This window comes from Balaenoptera musculus, chromosome 1 (assembly GCF_009873245.2).
Source record: "Balaenoptera musculus isolate JJ_BM4_2016_0621 chromosome 1, mBalMus1.pri.v3, whole genome shotgun sequence".
In the NCBI taxonomy this organism is placed as follows: Eukaryota; Metazoa; Chordata; class Mammalia; order Artiodactyla; family Balaenopteridae; genus Balaenoptera; species Balaenoptera musculus.
Window position 1 is genome coordinate 34716538 of NC_045785.1, and position 15544 is coordinate 34732081.

General features: G+C 37.2%; 1 protein-coding gene and 1 pseudogene across 2 annotated transcripts in view; both read left to right on the forward strand.

Moving 5' to 3' along the window:
• The window catches only part of CCDC30 (coiled-coil domain containing 30), a 159687-nt gene that overhangs the window by 55143 nt on the left and 89000 nt on the right, over positions 1-15544 (forward strand). Inside the window, exons 1-2 of one of the 2 annotated variants that reach the window (XM_036832547.1) lie at positions 11483-11599; positions 13393-13530. The exons of the other annotated variant lie outside the window; for it this stretch is intronic. Of the exons in view, the coding sequence (XP_036688442.1) occupies positions 11483-11599; positions 13393-13530 (255 nt within the window). Of the gene's footprint in view, positions 1-11482; positions 11600-13392; positions 13531-15544 lie in introns of those variants that run through there. 2 annotated transcript variants of the gene reach the window in all.
• LOC118884744 lies at positions 12773-13111 on the forward strand (annotated as a pseudogene).

The following is a 15544-nucleotide window of genomic DNA, read 5'->3' on the forward strand; positions in this document are numbered from 1 at the left end:
TGTGCTTTCATTTTCGTTCATCTCTAAGCATTTCCTTATTTCTATGATTTCTTCTTTGATCCATTGGTTGATTAAGAGCACGTTGTTTAAATCTCCACAAATATGTGAATTTTCCAGTTTTCCTTCTGTTATTAATTTCTAACTCCACCTTACTGTAGTTGGAAAAGACGCTTTTATGATACCTATTTTTTAAATACATTAAGACTTAGTTTGTGGCCTAAGATATGGTCTATCCTGGAGAATGTCCTGTGTGCACTTCAGAAGATTGAGTATTATACTGTTGTTGAGTAGACCTATATATGTCTGTTAGATCTTTTTTTAAAATATTTATTTATTTATTTATTTTGGCTTCACCAGGTCTTTGTTGTGGCACATGGGATCTTTGTTGGGGCATGCAGGATCTTTCGTTGTGGCATGTGGGATCTTTTAGTTGCAGCATGTGAACTTCTTAGTTATGGCATGCATGTGGGATCTAGTTCCCCGACCAGGGATCGAACCCGGGCCCCCTGCATTGGGAGCATGGAGCCTTACCCACTGGACCACCAGGGAAGTCCCCTGTCTGTTAGATCTCATTGAATTATTGTGTTGCTCAAGTCCTCTGCTTCCTTACTTATCTTATATCTGGTTGTTTTATCCATTATTGAGAGCAAGGTATTGAAGTCTCCAACTCTTATTGTAGGAATGTTTATTTCTTCTTTTTATTTTATTTATTTATTTATTTATTTTTTAAAATTTTATTTATTTATTTTATTTATGGCTGTGTTGGGTCTTCGTTTCTGTGCTAGGGCTTTCTCCAGCTGTGGCAAGCGGGGACCACTCTTCATCACGGTGCACGGGCCTCTCACTATCGCGGCCTCTCTCGTTGTGGAGCACAGGCTGCAGACGCGCAGGCTCAGTAATTGTGGCTCACGGGCCCGGTTGCTCCGCGGCATGTGGGATCTTCCCAGACCAGGGCTCGAACCCGTGTCCCCTGCATTGGCAGGCAGATTCTCAACCACTGCGCCCCAGGGAAGCCCTATTTCTTCTCTTTATCTCCCAATTTTTACGTTTTGGTTGGTTATTAGGTACATAAATATTTATAATTTTTATATCTTGTTGCTGTACTGAATGATTTTTAAAATATAATGTCCTTCTTTGTCACTTGTAACCTTTTTGATTTAAAGTCTGGGACTTCCGTGGTGGTCCAGTGGTTAAGACTCCGCACTTCCAATCCAGGTGGTGCAGGTTTGATCCCTGGTCAGGGCACTAAGATCCCACATGCCACGGGGTATGGCCAAAAAAAGTTTTTAAAAAATAGAGTCTATTTCATCTAATTTTAGTTTCGCCAACCCTGCTCTCTTTTGGTTACTATTAGCATGGAAAATTTTTTTCATCCTTTCACTTTTAACCTCTTTGTGTCTTTGGATCTAAAGTGAATTTCTTATAGACAATATGTAGTTGAATCATATTTTGTTTTTATCCATTCTGCCAATCTCTGTCTTTTGATTGGAGAAACTAATCCCTTTATATTTAAAGTACTTACTAAAGTAAGACTTCTGTCTTTTGGCCATTTGTTTCTATGTACCTTATAGCTTTTTGTCCTCCATTTCCTGCATCACTGTCTCTCTTGTATGTAGTTGATTTTGTAATGAAACACTTTAAGTTCCTTTTCATTTCGTTTTGAGTATATTCTATAACTGGTTTCTTTGTGGTTACCATAGGGATTACATTTAACATGCTAAAGTTATAACACCCTAATTTGAATTTATGCCAATTTAGCTTCAATAATATGCAAAAACTCTGCTTATTTACAGCTCTGCCCCATCCTTTTCAGTTATTGATGTCACAAAATTACATCTCTGTATCTTGTGTGTCCAAAAACATGAACTAATGATTGCTTTTTTAAATGCATTAGTTTCTTAAACTATGCAGAAACCAAAATGTGGAATTAGAAACCAAAGTTGCAGTAGTACTAGCTTTCAGACTAATAATAGCTTTAAAACAATATATTAGTCTTTTAAATCATGTAGAAAACAAAAAATGGAGTTTCAAACCATTGTTACAATAATACTAGCTTTTATAATTGCTCATGTATTTACTGAGATCTTTATCTTTTCATATGGCTTTGAGTTACTGTTTAGTATACTTTGATTTCACCATGCAGGAGTCCCTTTAGGATTTCTCATAGGGCAAGTCTAGTGGTAACAAACTCCCTCAGCTTTTGTTGATCTTGAGTGTCTTAATTTCTTCCTCACTCTTGAAAGGACAGTTTTGCTGGATATAGGATTCTTGGTTGACAGTTTTTTTTTCCTTTAGCATTTTGAATATATCTGCCCACTGCCTTCTGGCCTCCAAAGTTTCTGATGAGAAATCTGCTGGTAATCTTATTGAAGATTCCCTGTATGTGACGTCACTTCTCTCTTGCTGCTTTCAAGATTATTTCTTTCTTTTTTTTTTTTAAATTAATTAATTTATTTATTTATTTTTGGCTGTATTTGGTCTTCATTTCTGTGCGAGGGCTTTCTCTAGTTGCAGCAAGCAGGGGCCACTCTTCATTGCAGTGCGTGGGCCTCTCACTATCGCGGCCTCTCTTGTTGCGGAGCACAGGCTCCAGACGTGCAGGCTCAGTAGTTGTGGCACACGGGCCTAGTTGCTCCGCGGCATGTGGGATCTTCTCACACCAGGGCTCGAACCCGTGTCCCCTGCATTAGCAAGCAGATTCTTAACCACTGTGCCACCAGGGAAGCCTGATTATTTCTTTCTTTGTCTTTCAAATAGTTTGATTATACTATGCCTCAGTGTGGGTCTCTTTGAGTTCATCCTTCTTGCAGTTCACTGAGCTTCTTGGGTATTTATATTTATGTCTTTAATCAAATCATCATTTTCTTTTGTTTTTGTTGGTGACCATGATAGTGACCCATTCCTTGTTCTGTCATCCATAAATTCTCCTGAAGGAGGCCACTCTGGGAATCAGGCACCAAGATGAACTTAGAATTGCAAGAGAGTTGTTTGGGGTGGTACCTGTGAAGGATAAAAAGAAGGAGTAGACATGGGCAAAACCTTCAGGTCATGATGCAGTCCTGGCATCTGTTAAAGAAGAGAGAGAAGGAAGGAAGATTGGTTAAGAAGAGCCTCAGACTGTATTGCAGCTCTGAGAAGTCTCAGCCAGGCCAGCAAGGGCTTTGGCACAATGATAACCTGTAGAGGATCCACACTGACCAGAAATGATCAGGCTTTAATATCCTCACCATGCTCAGTCATTCACTGGAGGCTGCCTGAGAAGAATGTGGCAAGTTCTTTCTTGAAGGGAGATATGACACCTTGTGGCCCTTTGTATCATAGCATTCTTGACAACAGAGAAGATCCTTGTAGAATAACTGGTTAATCTACCTCCCTCTATGATAGATGTTGTCTATGACATTCTGAATAAATGAGCATCTATCTTATTTTAAAAGATGTTCAGAAAAGATCATACAGTTTTTCTCCCTAATGTTTAATATTAAGTATCAGAAATTTTTTTCTGTGTCTAATCTCAATCCTGTAGGCTGTGATAGAAACCAGTTTTCTTTTCCTTGTCATTAAGACTTGAAATATGTGTGGATTTCTAAAATAATAAGGCTTTATATTGACTCTCACTGATCCTTTCACTTACTTCATCCCATGTAGAGCCAGCTGGAATGAGGTAACGAGGAACATTGTAAGGAAGTGTTTCTTCTCTTTAAAGTAGAAGTCTTTAAAACTAGAAAAGGTACTTGATGAACAAGTAGTCAGTTATACTTAAATGATTTTTTAAAGTCATTTCCTGAGGAAAGAGGATGTAACTATAAATAGATTTTTGCCTTCACAGTTCTCTCTTAATCTTTCATGAAGAAAAAACCTCAAGCTTCCTTGATTGTGTTTAGCAGCTGGGTGATGGTGACAACAATAAGTATTAAGTAAAGGGTCATTCTCAGCAGAGGAATTAAGTGAACTGAGTGCTGTAACCATTAGGTAAAGAGTAACAGCCCTTTCCCATGAGCTCATTTCCAGATCTTGACCTAGTGCCATGCTTTCCTTTTCATGGATCTTCAGCTTTTAGACAGGTACTTGGGTGTCTCATGCAATTATTCCTGACCTCTAACTACTTTATTTTCTGTATACTACAAAAAAAGTAAGTGAAAGGATAGAAACTAAGATCTGAGTACCTATAATGTTGCAATGACTCTGCTGGGTGAGGGCTTGGCATAACTCATTTAATGTTAACAGAAACTTGGAGAGGTAGGTATCGTTCACCTTGCTTTACAGATGAGGAAACCAAGATCAGAAATGCACAAATGTGGAAGTCAAGATTTCAGATTTCAACTAACTACAAAACCCGTGTTTTTGCCACTGCAATTTCGAAACTGTGTTTCAGGGGTTCTTGCTGTTCCACAGATGAAGTCTCTAGGTCTTCTGCCTCCACATCAACCAGATAAGCCTACACTTGAGGGCACTCTGTAGACGGTTTCCCCATAAGAATTCTTTCGAGGACTTCCCTGGTGGCACAGTGGTTAAGAATCTGCCTGCCAATGCAGGGGACACGGGTTCGAGCCCTGGTCTGGGAAGATCACATGCCATGGAGCAACTAAGCCTGTGTGCCACAACTACTGAGCCTGTGCCCTGGAGCCTGCAAGCCACAACTGCCGAGCCCACGCACCACAACTACTGAAGCCCGTGCACCTAGAGCCCATGCTCTGCAACAAGAGAGGCCACCCAATGAGAAGCCCACGCACTGCAATGAAAAGTAGCCCCTGCTCACCATAACTAGAGAAAGCCCATGCGCAGCAACGAAGCCCCAACGCAGCCAAATATACATACATACATACATACATAAATATAAACAATGTTCTAAAACAGAAAAAATTCTTTTGAATATAAAAGGAAGGGGGGAGTCCTGTGACTTCAAAAGAGCAAATAATTTAGAAAACTATTCCCTTAAATCAAGCAGACTCCTCAATATATGACTGTGTTCTTTACCTATTTTTATATGCAGACAGATTTACCATTAACTACGCCATCTTAGTGCTGCTAGTATGCATGTTCTCAGAGAAAATGCTTAAAATGGAAGAAATGCTAGGTATCTGGCAGGAATAACAGTAGTCATGATATACTGAGCATTGGTTGTATGCCATGATCTTGTTTTACAAACATAATCTTATATAATCCCTATAACAGCCCTCCCCAAAGTAAGTAGGTATGTTCCATTTCATATCTGAGAGAACATAGAAGAACTTGACCAAAGTAAGAGGCAGAGCCAGGAATTGATCCAGGTTTGTCTGGCCCTAGAGCTCATTTTCTACATCATACCAAGTCTCGTGAGGATTCATAGGGGGAGCATATTATAACTCACGGGGGTTACAACATGCCCAGCACTGAGCACATAAATCATCTCTACCAGGAGGTGATGACTGGGCAGTGTTTTATTCTCTACAGGGGCTGCAGCTGCCATCTCATCTGACTGTGCCTGTGAGAGAGAACAGCACAACACAAGCACATGGGGGGATGGCAGTAACTCTAGTCACACAGTGCCTGGGAGGCACAATTTGGTTCAGAGTATTAGATGGCCCCCACCTTTCAGACAGTAGAACATTGAGAGTGGAAAATTCTGAACTGTTACACCGTTCTCCACAGTTGTTGGCGGCTACCCTGTGCCAATGAAGGGATTCCCTAGAAGTCCGTTAGTTCTCCTCTTTGCTTACTGCTGGCTGACAGGTGAGGTAGGAGGCTCCCTTCAGCTGCCTAGAGGTCTCTATATCCCATTGCTCATTTCTCACATTATTGCGGCCCCTTCCCTGTGTTTTTCTGCTTTAAACTTTGATCGTCGGTCTCATGAAGTACATAAATTGCTTAAATGCATGACTGTATTTGGTGTGCCACAAATTATGGTAAATTTCGAATATATTTTCTTTTGAAACTCTATCTCTTAAAAGTTATAGCATCAAAATACATGACATTCTTGTCCTGAGAAAACACAAAAGAAATGGGGGGAGTTTTCATTTTTAAGAGTTGAAACATTTCCTGCACTTGGCACTGGGGAATCACAGGTGGTAAGGGTGGGACTAAGTAGCATGTCATGTGTGGATGTGCAGAAACGTTCATCAGTGCAGATGGCAGCTAATGCAGAGGGAGAAGCTGATCTGGGGAAAAGATACATCCTTCCCTATATCCTTGTGCACTGCTGCTAAGTCAACATGATTTTTAAGTAGGTCTTTTGTCCATACCGCTGGACAGGAGGATGTATAAAAGTTACACTTGGGTTTTAGCATCCGTTTTTCCAGTAGCATTCCCCATTTTTTCCAACTCATCAATTTGGGATTGCTATTTCTGTTTTATTGATATTAAACACGAGAAAGGTAAATTATTGATAACCAGCTTTACTAAACTAATGAATTTATTTTTTTAATCTGTACATTAAATACACATCTAGTAGTAAGTTATGAACCTAGAAATATAAGCAAACTCCAGAATACTTTCCCCCAAATTTAGTTAGATAAAAATCTTTGGTGAATCAACTCTTTCCTTTCTTCAGCCTAAGTAAAGGAATATTTTTATCTCTGAATTAAATTAAAAACTTCAAATTGAAGTTTCTTTTGAAACCTAATTCTGAATAAAAGTAATAAGTAATATCAATGTTGGTGTCTTCTGTTTCTGAATTACATCTAAATACTCATAAACCTCCTTTGCATTTGTTACTGGGCCAATGAACAATAACAAATTACTTTTGTAAAGTTAAAAAAAATAAGGTAAATTATCAGCTTGATTAATTCAGAATCATCAGGATTCTCTAGTATGTTTTTCTAACAGTACTTGTTCCCTTTCGTTAAGTTGCAAACAGAGCAAGGGCTCAAATATATAATAAAGCAACTCTTCAAAGGATCCAAGATCAGAAAAAAGGTAAAACTTGTTGGCAAGGGAGATTTCAGGGGTGTAGCCTCTGGAAAAGGCACTTAAGAAATGTAGCTTATCTTTTCAGTATTTTTTTTAAAACAACACATATACGTATGCATTTTAACTGATGGTTTATTTGGATTAAGATTTCCCTCTTAGAGCCTGAATTATCAGTAACATAGGCAGACAGACGAGAAGCCAGTATGAAAGGTCAAGAGACAGTGAAAGTACAAGATTTGAATGAGGTAAGAAATAAAAAGATCATTTTCAGTTACATATTCTAATACAGATGAGGCAGACTCCATAAGGTTGCTTAAGAATTACTGAAAATAGACAAAAGGTATGGTAAATCTACATCCTATGATTGTGATCAGTGGTTACAGAAAACCTTCCAGGATTAGTCATTCAGGAAGGAGCCCATTAAAAATGTATTTAGGATAAACTAGTATGTTGAAATTGTAAGGATGATTTAAAGGTGTTGTCCAACTAAAGAGTAAATGTGAAAATTCAGAACAATCCAATAATAATATAAACTGCCATTTACATATACTTTGTACAGTCGAGGTGCCCATCATTATTACTATTTTTCAGAGGAGGAAACTGAGCCTAAGAAAAGTTAGGTAACTGGCTCAGGGTCCCACTGTTGGTAAATAGTAGGACAGATCTGGTAGGACTCTTTTCCGACATATCATTACACAATTCCCAAGTTAGAGAGTATAGACTTGTCAAGTTCATACTGCTCCCTGACTGGCCAATCCAAATATGCAGTTAGTTCACTTGACAGGTTTGCTCTGCCAGTGGAGAAGATTCTGCACCTTCATGGCAATATTAAGGAAATTCTCTCGATTCTCACTCTGTATTCACTAGGCTGCATTTTGACCTCAAATTAAGTTCCTAATAGGTTTTTGTACACAAAAGAAAATACACTTTGGCAAGTCTGAATAAAGTAGATATTAAAAGTAAGGGCTAGGGACTTCCCTGGTGGTCCAGTGGGTAAGACTCCATGCTCCCAGTGCAGGAGGCCTGGGTTCAATCCCTGGTCAGGGAACTAGATCCCACATGTATGCTGTAACTAAGAGTCTGCATGCTGCAACTAAGAAGTCTGCATGTTGTAACTAAGAGTCCACATGCTGAAACTAAGGATCCTGTGTGCTGCAACTAAGACCCGGCACAGCCAAAATAAGTAAATATAAATAAATAAATAAATAAATAAATAAATAAATAAATAAAAATAAAAATAAAAATAAATAAAAACTAAATAAAAGTAAGGGCTAGACAGTTTCATTGGTGAATTCTACCAAACATTCAAAGAAGAATTAATACCAATCTTTCTCAAACTCTTCCAAAAAATAGAAGAGGAGGGAACACCTTCAAATTCATTTTATGAAGCCAGCATTACCCTGTGACCAAAACCAAAGAAGGCACCACAAGAAAAGAAAATTGCAGACCAATTTCCCTGATGAACATAGATGCAAAAATCCTCAACAAAATATTAGCAAACCGAATTCAATAATACATTAAAAGGATCATACACCATGACCAAGTAGGATTCATTCCAAGGCTGCAAGGATGGTTCAACAGCTGTAAATCAATCAGTGTGATACAACACAGTAACAAAATGAGGGATAAAAATTATATGATGCATCAATAGATGCAGAAAAAGCTTTTGAAAATATTCAACATCCATTTATGATAAAAACTCTCAACAAAGTGGGTATAGAGGGAATGTACCTCAACATAATAAATGCCATATATGACAAGACCACAGCTTACATCATACTCAATAGTGAAAAGCTGAAAGCTTCTTCTCTAAGATCAGGAATAAGGCAAGGATGCCCGGTCTTGCCACTTTTATTCAATGTAGTATTGGAAGTCCTAGCCAGAGCAATCAGAGAAGAAAAAGAAATAAAAGGCATCCAAATTGGAAAGGAAGAAGTAAAACTGTCACTATTTGCAGATGGCATGATATTATACATAGAAGACCCTAAAGACTATGACAAAAAACTGTTAGAACTAGTAAATAAATCCAATAAAATTGCATACAAAATCAATATACAAAAATCTATTGCATAATAACAAACAAATAACAAGTATCAGAAAGAGAAATTAAGAAAACAATCACATTTACAATTGCATCAAAAAGAATAAAATACCTAGGAATAAATTTAACCAAAGAGGTGTAAGACCTATACACTGAAAACTATAAGACATTGATGAAAGAAATGAAGAAGACACAAATAAATGGTAAGATATTCCATGCTCATGGATTGGAAGAATTAATATTGTGAAAATGTCCATACTATCCAAAGCAATGTGCGGATTCAGTACAATCCCTATCACAATTCCCAGTGGCATTTTTCACAGAAATAGAACAAATAATCCTCAAATTTGTCTGGAACCACAAAAGACCCTGAATAGCCAAAGCAATCTTGAGAAAGAACAACAAAGCTGGAGGCAATATGCTCCTTGATTTCAAACTATCTTAAAAGCTGTAGTAATCAAAACACTATTGTATTGGCATAAAAACAGACACAGAGATCAGTGGAACAGAATAGAGAGCCCAGAAGTAAATCCACACATATATGGTCAATTAATTTATGACAAAGGAGCCAAGAGTATACAATGGGGAGAGGGCAGTCTCATCAATAAATGGTGCTGGAAAAACTGGACAGCTATATGCAAGAGAATGAAACTGGAGCACTATCTTATATCATCCACAAAAATTAACTCAAGATGGATTAAAGACTTGAATGTAGGTCCTAAAGCCATAAAACTCCTAGAAGAAAACAGGTGGTAGGCTCCTTGACGTCAGTCTTGGTGATGATTTTTTGGATCTGACACCAAAAATAAACAAGTGGGACTATGTCAAACTAAGGAGCTTCAGTACAGCAAAGGAAACTATCAATAAAATGAAAAGACAATCTACCAAATGGGAGAAAATCTTCGCAAATCATATATCTGACAAGGGGTTAATATCCAAAATATATGAAGAACTCATACAACTCAATAGCAAAAAAAAAATTGATTAAAAAATGGGCCAAGAGTCTGAATAGACATTTTCCCAAAGAAGACATACAGATGGCCAACAGGCACATGAAAAGATGCTCAACATCACCAGTCATCAGGGAAATGCAAATCAAAACCACAATGAGATATCACCTCACACCTGTTAGAATGGCTGTTATCAAAAAGACATGAAATAACAAGTGTTGGTGAAGATGTAGAGAAAAGGAAACCCTTGTGCACTATTGGTGGAGATGTAAATTGGTGCAGCCACTATGGAGATTGGTGCAGCACATTATGGAGATTTCTCAAAAAATTAAAAATAGAACTACCATATGATCCAGCAATTCCACTTCTGGGTATTTATCCAAAGAAAACAAAATCACTAATTTGAAAAGATATATGCACCCCCATGTTCGTTCCAGCGTTATTTACAATAATAAATAGATGGAAACACCCCAAGTGTCCATCAAGGGATGAATGGAAAAAGAAAATGTGGTATATATACACAATGAAATATTATTCAGCCATTAAAAAATACTGAAATCTTGCCATTTGCAACAACATGGATGGACTTTGAGGCAATTATGCTAAGTGAAATAAGTCAGACAGAAAGAGATAAATACCATATGATCTCACATGTGGAATCTTAAAAAAAAAATTACAAAAAATCATGGATGTAGAGAACAGATTGGTTGTTGCCTGAAGCAGGGGGTTGGGAGTGGGTGAAATGGATGAAGGAAATCGAAAAGTACAAATTTCCAGTTATAAAATGAATGTCATGGGGATATGATGTACAGCATGGTGACTATAATTAATAAGATTGTATTACATATTTGAAAGTAGAGGAAAAATCACAACTGTGTGATGATGGATGTTAACTGAACTATTGTGGGGATCATTTTGCAAAATATACAAATATTGAATCATTATGTAGTACACCTGAGACTAATAAAATGTGCTATGTCAATTATACCTCAGTTTTTTAAAATAAAATGAAAATAAGAGCAAGGGCTTATAAATTAGCCTTGGTTTGAATCCCAGTCCTGACCGTGTGACCTTGCACAAATTACCTAATCTATCTGAGCCTCACCTATGTTCTCTGTAAAAAGACTATAATAATAGTTCTAATGTCATAAGGGTACTGGGAAACAAAATTAGATAATACATGTAAAGCATTTACTATAATGTCTGACATATGGTAAGCACTAAATAAATAAAATAGTAGTTGCTCTCATTATTTTTGAAATTACTATTATTATTATCATCAATTTGGTAAGATAACAAAAATTCCTTGTATTTGGTAGGTGCTTAAAACTTACAAACTACTTTCAAAATCACGTTTGACTCCTACTCTGATGGCTATAATGTACGTAGGACAAGTATTAGTTCCATTTTACAGTTGAGAAAACAGGCTTAGAGAGGAAAATCTATCTTATGAGCTATGGTACCATGAACTATTTTTTCCCAGGTTTGTCTCTCCCCTAGATGACTTTATAATTGTTTAGGCAGAAAAGTATTATCAGAACTTATAGTATACATGATTATTGTATATAGAATTAATTATGTAAAATACTTTTTGCAGATATTGAAAATGAGCCAAGAAAAAATTGAAATATTTGAAAGTGAGTTGTCAGAAGAGAGAGAAAGGAAAAAGCAATTGACATCTGATCTTAATACTGTGCAGAAGGCTTTGAAAGTTGAAAGTGAGGTATTTTGCCATTCAGGATGTTATTTTCCTCTTTTTGCATTTGTAATTTAGGGATTTCATGTTATCATTCATTTTTATTTTAAAATAAATTGTAGCTATAGAATATTATTTATATCAGTAACAATGGGGTGACTGTTCTTTCTCCAGGCTGAGTTCCAACACTACCCAGAAAGAGTCCTTTAAGTAGAAGGGATTTGATTATTATGGTGGTCATAGTGGCCCAGACTTGTCTCTCCTTTTAACTGTTGGTCCTACCATCTTGGAAAAGTCTATCAGGAGACATACCAGCCTATATTTGGAAGAGAGACCTGGAAGTGAGTTCATGGAAGTCTAGATCACTAATTTAGAGGATGGTGACAATCAGTTTGCAGAGTGGGTGAGAGATAGCACAATACTCTATATCCCATGCTGATGACTTATAGGAATTTTCCATGAAATGAGGTAGGACATTGATACTACTTGCCCTCTTGCTATGGTTTTGGGTGGCCACTCCCTACCTTCTTTCCTTTTTGCCCAGTGCCTTCCTCATCAACACTTTCCTCCCTCTCTGATCTCAAGCCTTTAGGAATATACCAAGTAACTCCTCTCCTAAATAAATTTTATGTCAGCTGTTCCTTCATAGGGCACCATGGCCTGACTCTCAGGCCCCGTCATCCGCCAATCAAACACTGCATATTCCATGTCATCAATGCAGGAATTTGATTAAAATCTACATCTAACTAAAATGTTTTCTCTCATGAATATGGAAAAAAATCAGAGGATTAGAGGAAACACTAGTTGATTAAGTCACTGAATATGCATTATTAAGTAAGACAGCATAATTTGTAGTGAAGAACACAGTGTTTGAAGTCAGTGAGACAGTTTGGATCTCAACTTTTCCACTTCCTGGCTATATGAATTTAGGCAGATCACTTTAGTTCTCTGAGCCTCAGTTTCAATAACCCTACCTTATGGGGTTGTCACAAGATTAAAGGTAAACCACATAGGACCTGTCCTATAAAAAGTAACTTTAAAAAGATACATTTTAAAACAGGTAATATAACTAACGCAGGAGTTGCTGAAGATTTACCTCTATACAAGCCTTGCATAAAGTAGGGTTAACTAGAAACCCAGTCTTTGAACCTATAAATGATAGAAATTAAGAATGCTTATGGCATGTGACCATCCATAACCATGGCCGGTCCAGGGTCTGCTTTCCGCTGCCTGGGTGCCTTGTCCAGAGCCAGGGCCTTAGGCTTGGCCTCCTACAGGGCACGGAGCCCAGTTCCTGGTTTTCTATGGGAAGGAGCTCTTTGACAAGACCAACAAACAACACTTCTTACCCAGCCTGACCCTGTTAGGGTTGCCCCTGTGCAGAAAGCCCCTCTGGGACGGTTGCTGCTAGCTTCTAGAACTATCTTATGCTGCACCAGCTTTTACTATCAGGCTCTGAGTGGAGACCCCAGTGCCCAGACTTTGGCCACTGCAGGAGGGAGCCTGCTACTCTTGGGCTGGCTTGCCTTGGCTCTTTGAGCTTCCTTGTGTTTAATTTCTGGGTACTTTTTTTCAGAATTGGAGCAGGGAGGGCATTAAAAGAGAAAGGCAAATTTAGAAAAAGAATGCTTAGTTTAATTAATTGATTTAAGGAATCTTTGCTTTACTAAAGAAAGGAGTCTGTCTGCCAGAGGACAGGTTGAAATATTTAAAGCAAAAAATTTGTCAGAATCATTTCAAAGATTCCTTTTTAGCAATAGTATACCTTTTCTATGGAAAGTCTTATTTTATTCTACTAAATATTGTCATTTCTTAATCAGGAATTGCAAAAATCAAAGTCAGAACTTATATGCCTTTATAATGAAATTCAAAGTCTTCCAGGGGCAGCAGAAGACAGAGACGATTTTTTAATAGCGTATGACCTGCTACAAAGAGAGAATTCTGAATTAGAAACAAAGGTGAGACTAAATTATTACGTATTTAAATGTTTGATGTATGACATATCTTTTATGAGGATAAGATAAAAAGAAACTAATTTCAGTAAAAGATAACTTGGAAATTGGAGTTTCTTTTATTATTATAGAATAAATTGCCTTATAGTGTGGATTATAAATCAAGCTGTATTTCAGAATAAATATTCAGACTTCAGCCAGTACCTCACTCTTAGGATTAATCTATAAATTTTTTACTTTAAATAAGCTTCCCAATGGCTCAGTTTTTAAAGCACATATTATAATGTAAAAGGTGAACTCAAAAATAGAACTATCATATAATCCAGCAATTCTACTTCTGGGTATATATGCAAAAGAATTGAAAGCAGAGACTTGAACAGATATTAGTACACACATATTCATAGCAGCATTATTCACAATAGCTAAAATGTGGAAGCAACCCGAGTGTCCATCAATGAATGAATGATGAAGCAAAATGTGGTATATACATACAATGGAATATTATTCAGCCTTAAAAAAAAAAGGTATTTCTGCAATATGCTACAGCATGGATGAACCTTGAGTACATTATGCTAAGTGAAATAAGCCAGTCACAAAAAGACAAATACTATTTGATTCCACTTATATGAGGTACTTAGAGTAGTCAAAATCATAGAGACAGAAAGTAGAATGCTGGTTGCCAGGAGCTATGTGGAGGGAAAAATTGGGGAGTTATTTAATAGGTATCGAGTTTGTTTTACAAAATGAAAAAAGTTATGGGAGTGGATGGTGATGATGGATGCACAAAAATGTGGATGTATTTAATACCACTGAACTGCACACTTAAAAATGGTTAAGATGGTAGATGTTATGTTTTTTATATTTTACCACTATAAAAAATGCAAAAACAGAGGTTTACTAAAATGTCTTCAACTTTAAAGACTTAGAATCAAAGCATCTTTCCCAATTATACTGAAAACTAGGCTTATACTTAGAATCCAGAAAATGTTTAAATGTCCCAACCTCAATTCATTCCCCAAGTATAAAATGGCACTACCAGATGAGGGTTAGTCCAACACTAAACGGAGAGACTGCCAGTAATGTAACTTCTAGAGTTCTACCTATTAGGTTATCATCAACTCCTGGTTGAAAAAGTCCCTTCCTCAGTCACTCTCTTGATGTTGATTAAAATGGTAGGAAGGACTAAAGGCTTGAACACAACAGTTAAAATATATTGAGTTATATTTTAATACCACATGTGAAGTGGAGGACTAAATCAAGGCCAAACTTATCCTATATGAAGTTGTTACCCTGAAGTCAGGGAGTAAGTTGCTGAGGGATTGGGACATAGATCAAATAGTATGTGACCTAAGGAGGGAAAGGCCCAGCAAATAGGGTTCGCTGCCTGGGAGGATAGATATGTAGGGCACATCCTACATCTAAGCTTTGTTTTGGGGACCTTGTCAGCAAGATGAGTTTTCATCACAGTGTACAACTGAAGGATCTTGTCTTTCAAAATATCATCAGAAAACTTGACACAAAGAATGAAATGAAGTGAGAAGAATACAGTATAAAACCAGAGATCCAGATCACTGTCCTGGTAATCTGGTTTTCTCTCCCTCTCTTTTAAAAGACTTTTTATTTTGAAATAATTTCAGACTTACAGAAAAGTTGCAAAATAGTATAAAGACTTTCCATGTACTTTTACCCCTCCCAATGTTAACACCGTACCACATTTGCTTTATCAGCCTCTCTCTCTTGCATCACACACACACACACACACACACACACACACACACACACACTTTTCCTACCCTCAGAGATTAGAGGCATAATATTCCTTTACCCCCAAATGTTTCCATGTATGTTTGCTAAAAACAGTGACATCTTTTTATCACAGTACAAGTCTCAAAATCAGGAAATTAATATTAATATAGTACTATTATCTAATCTACAGCTTGTATTCAAATTTCACTAATTGTCCCACTCTATAGCAAAAGGACGTTTTTTTTTTTTCCTAGTCCAAGGTCCAAACCAGGAC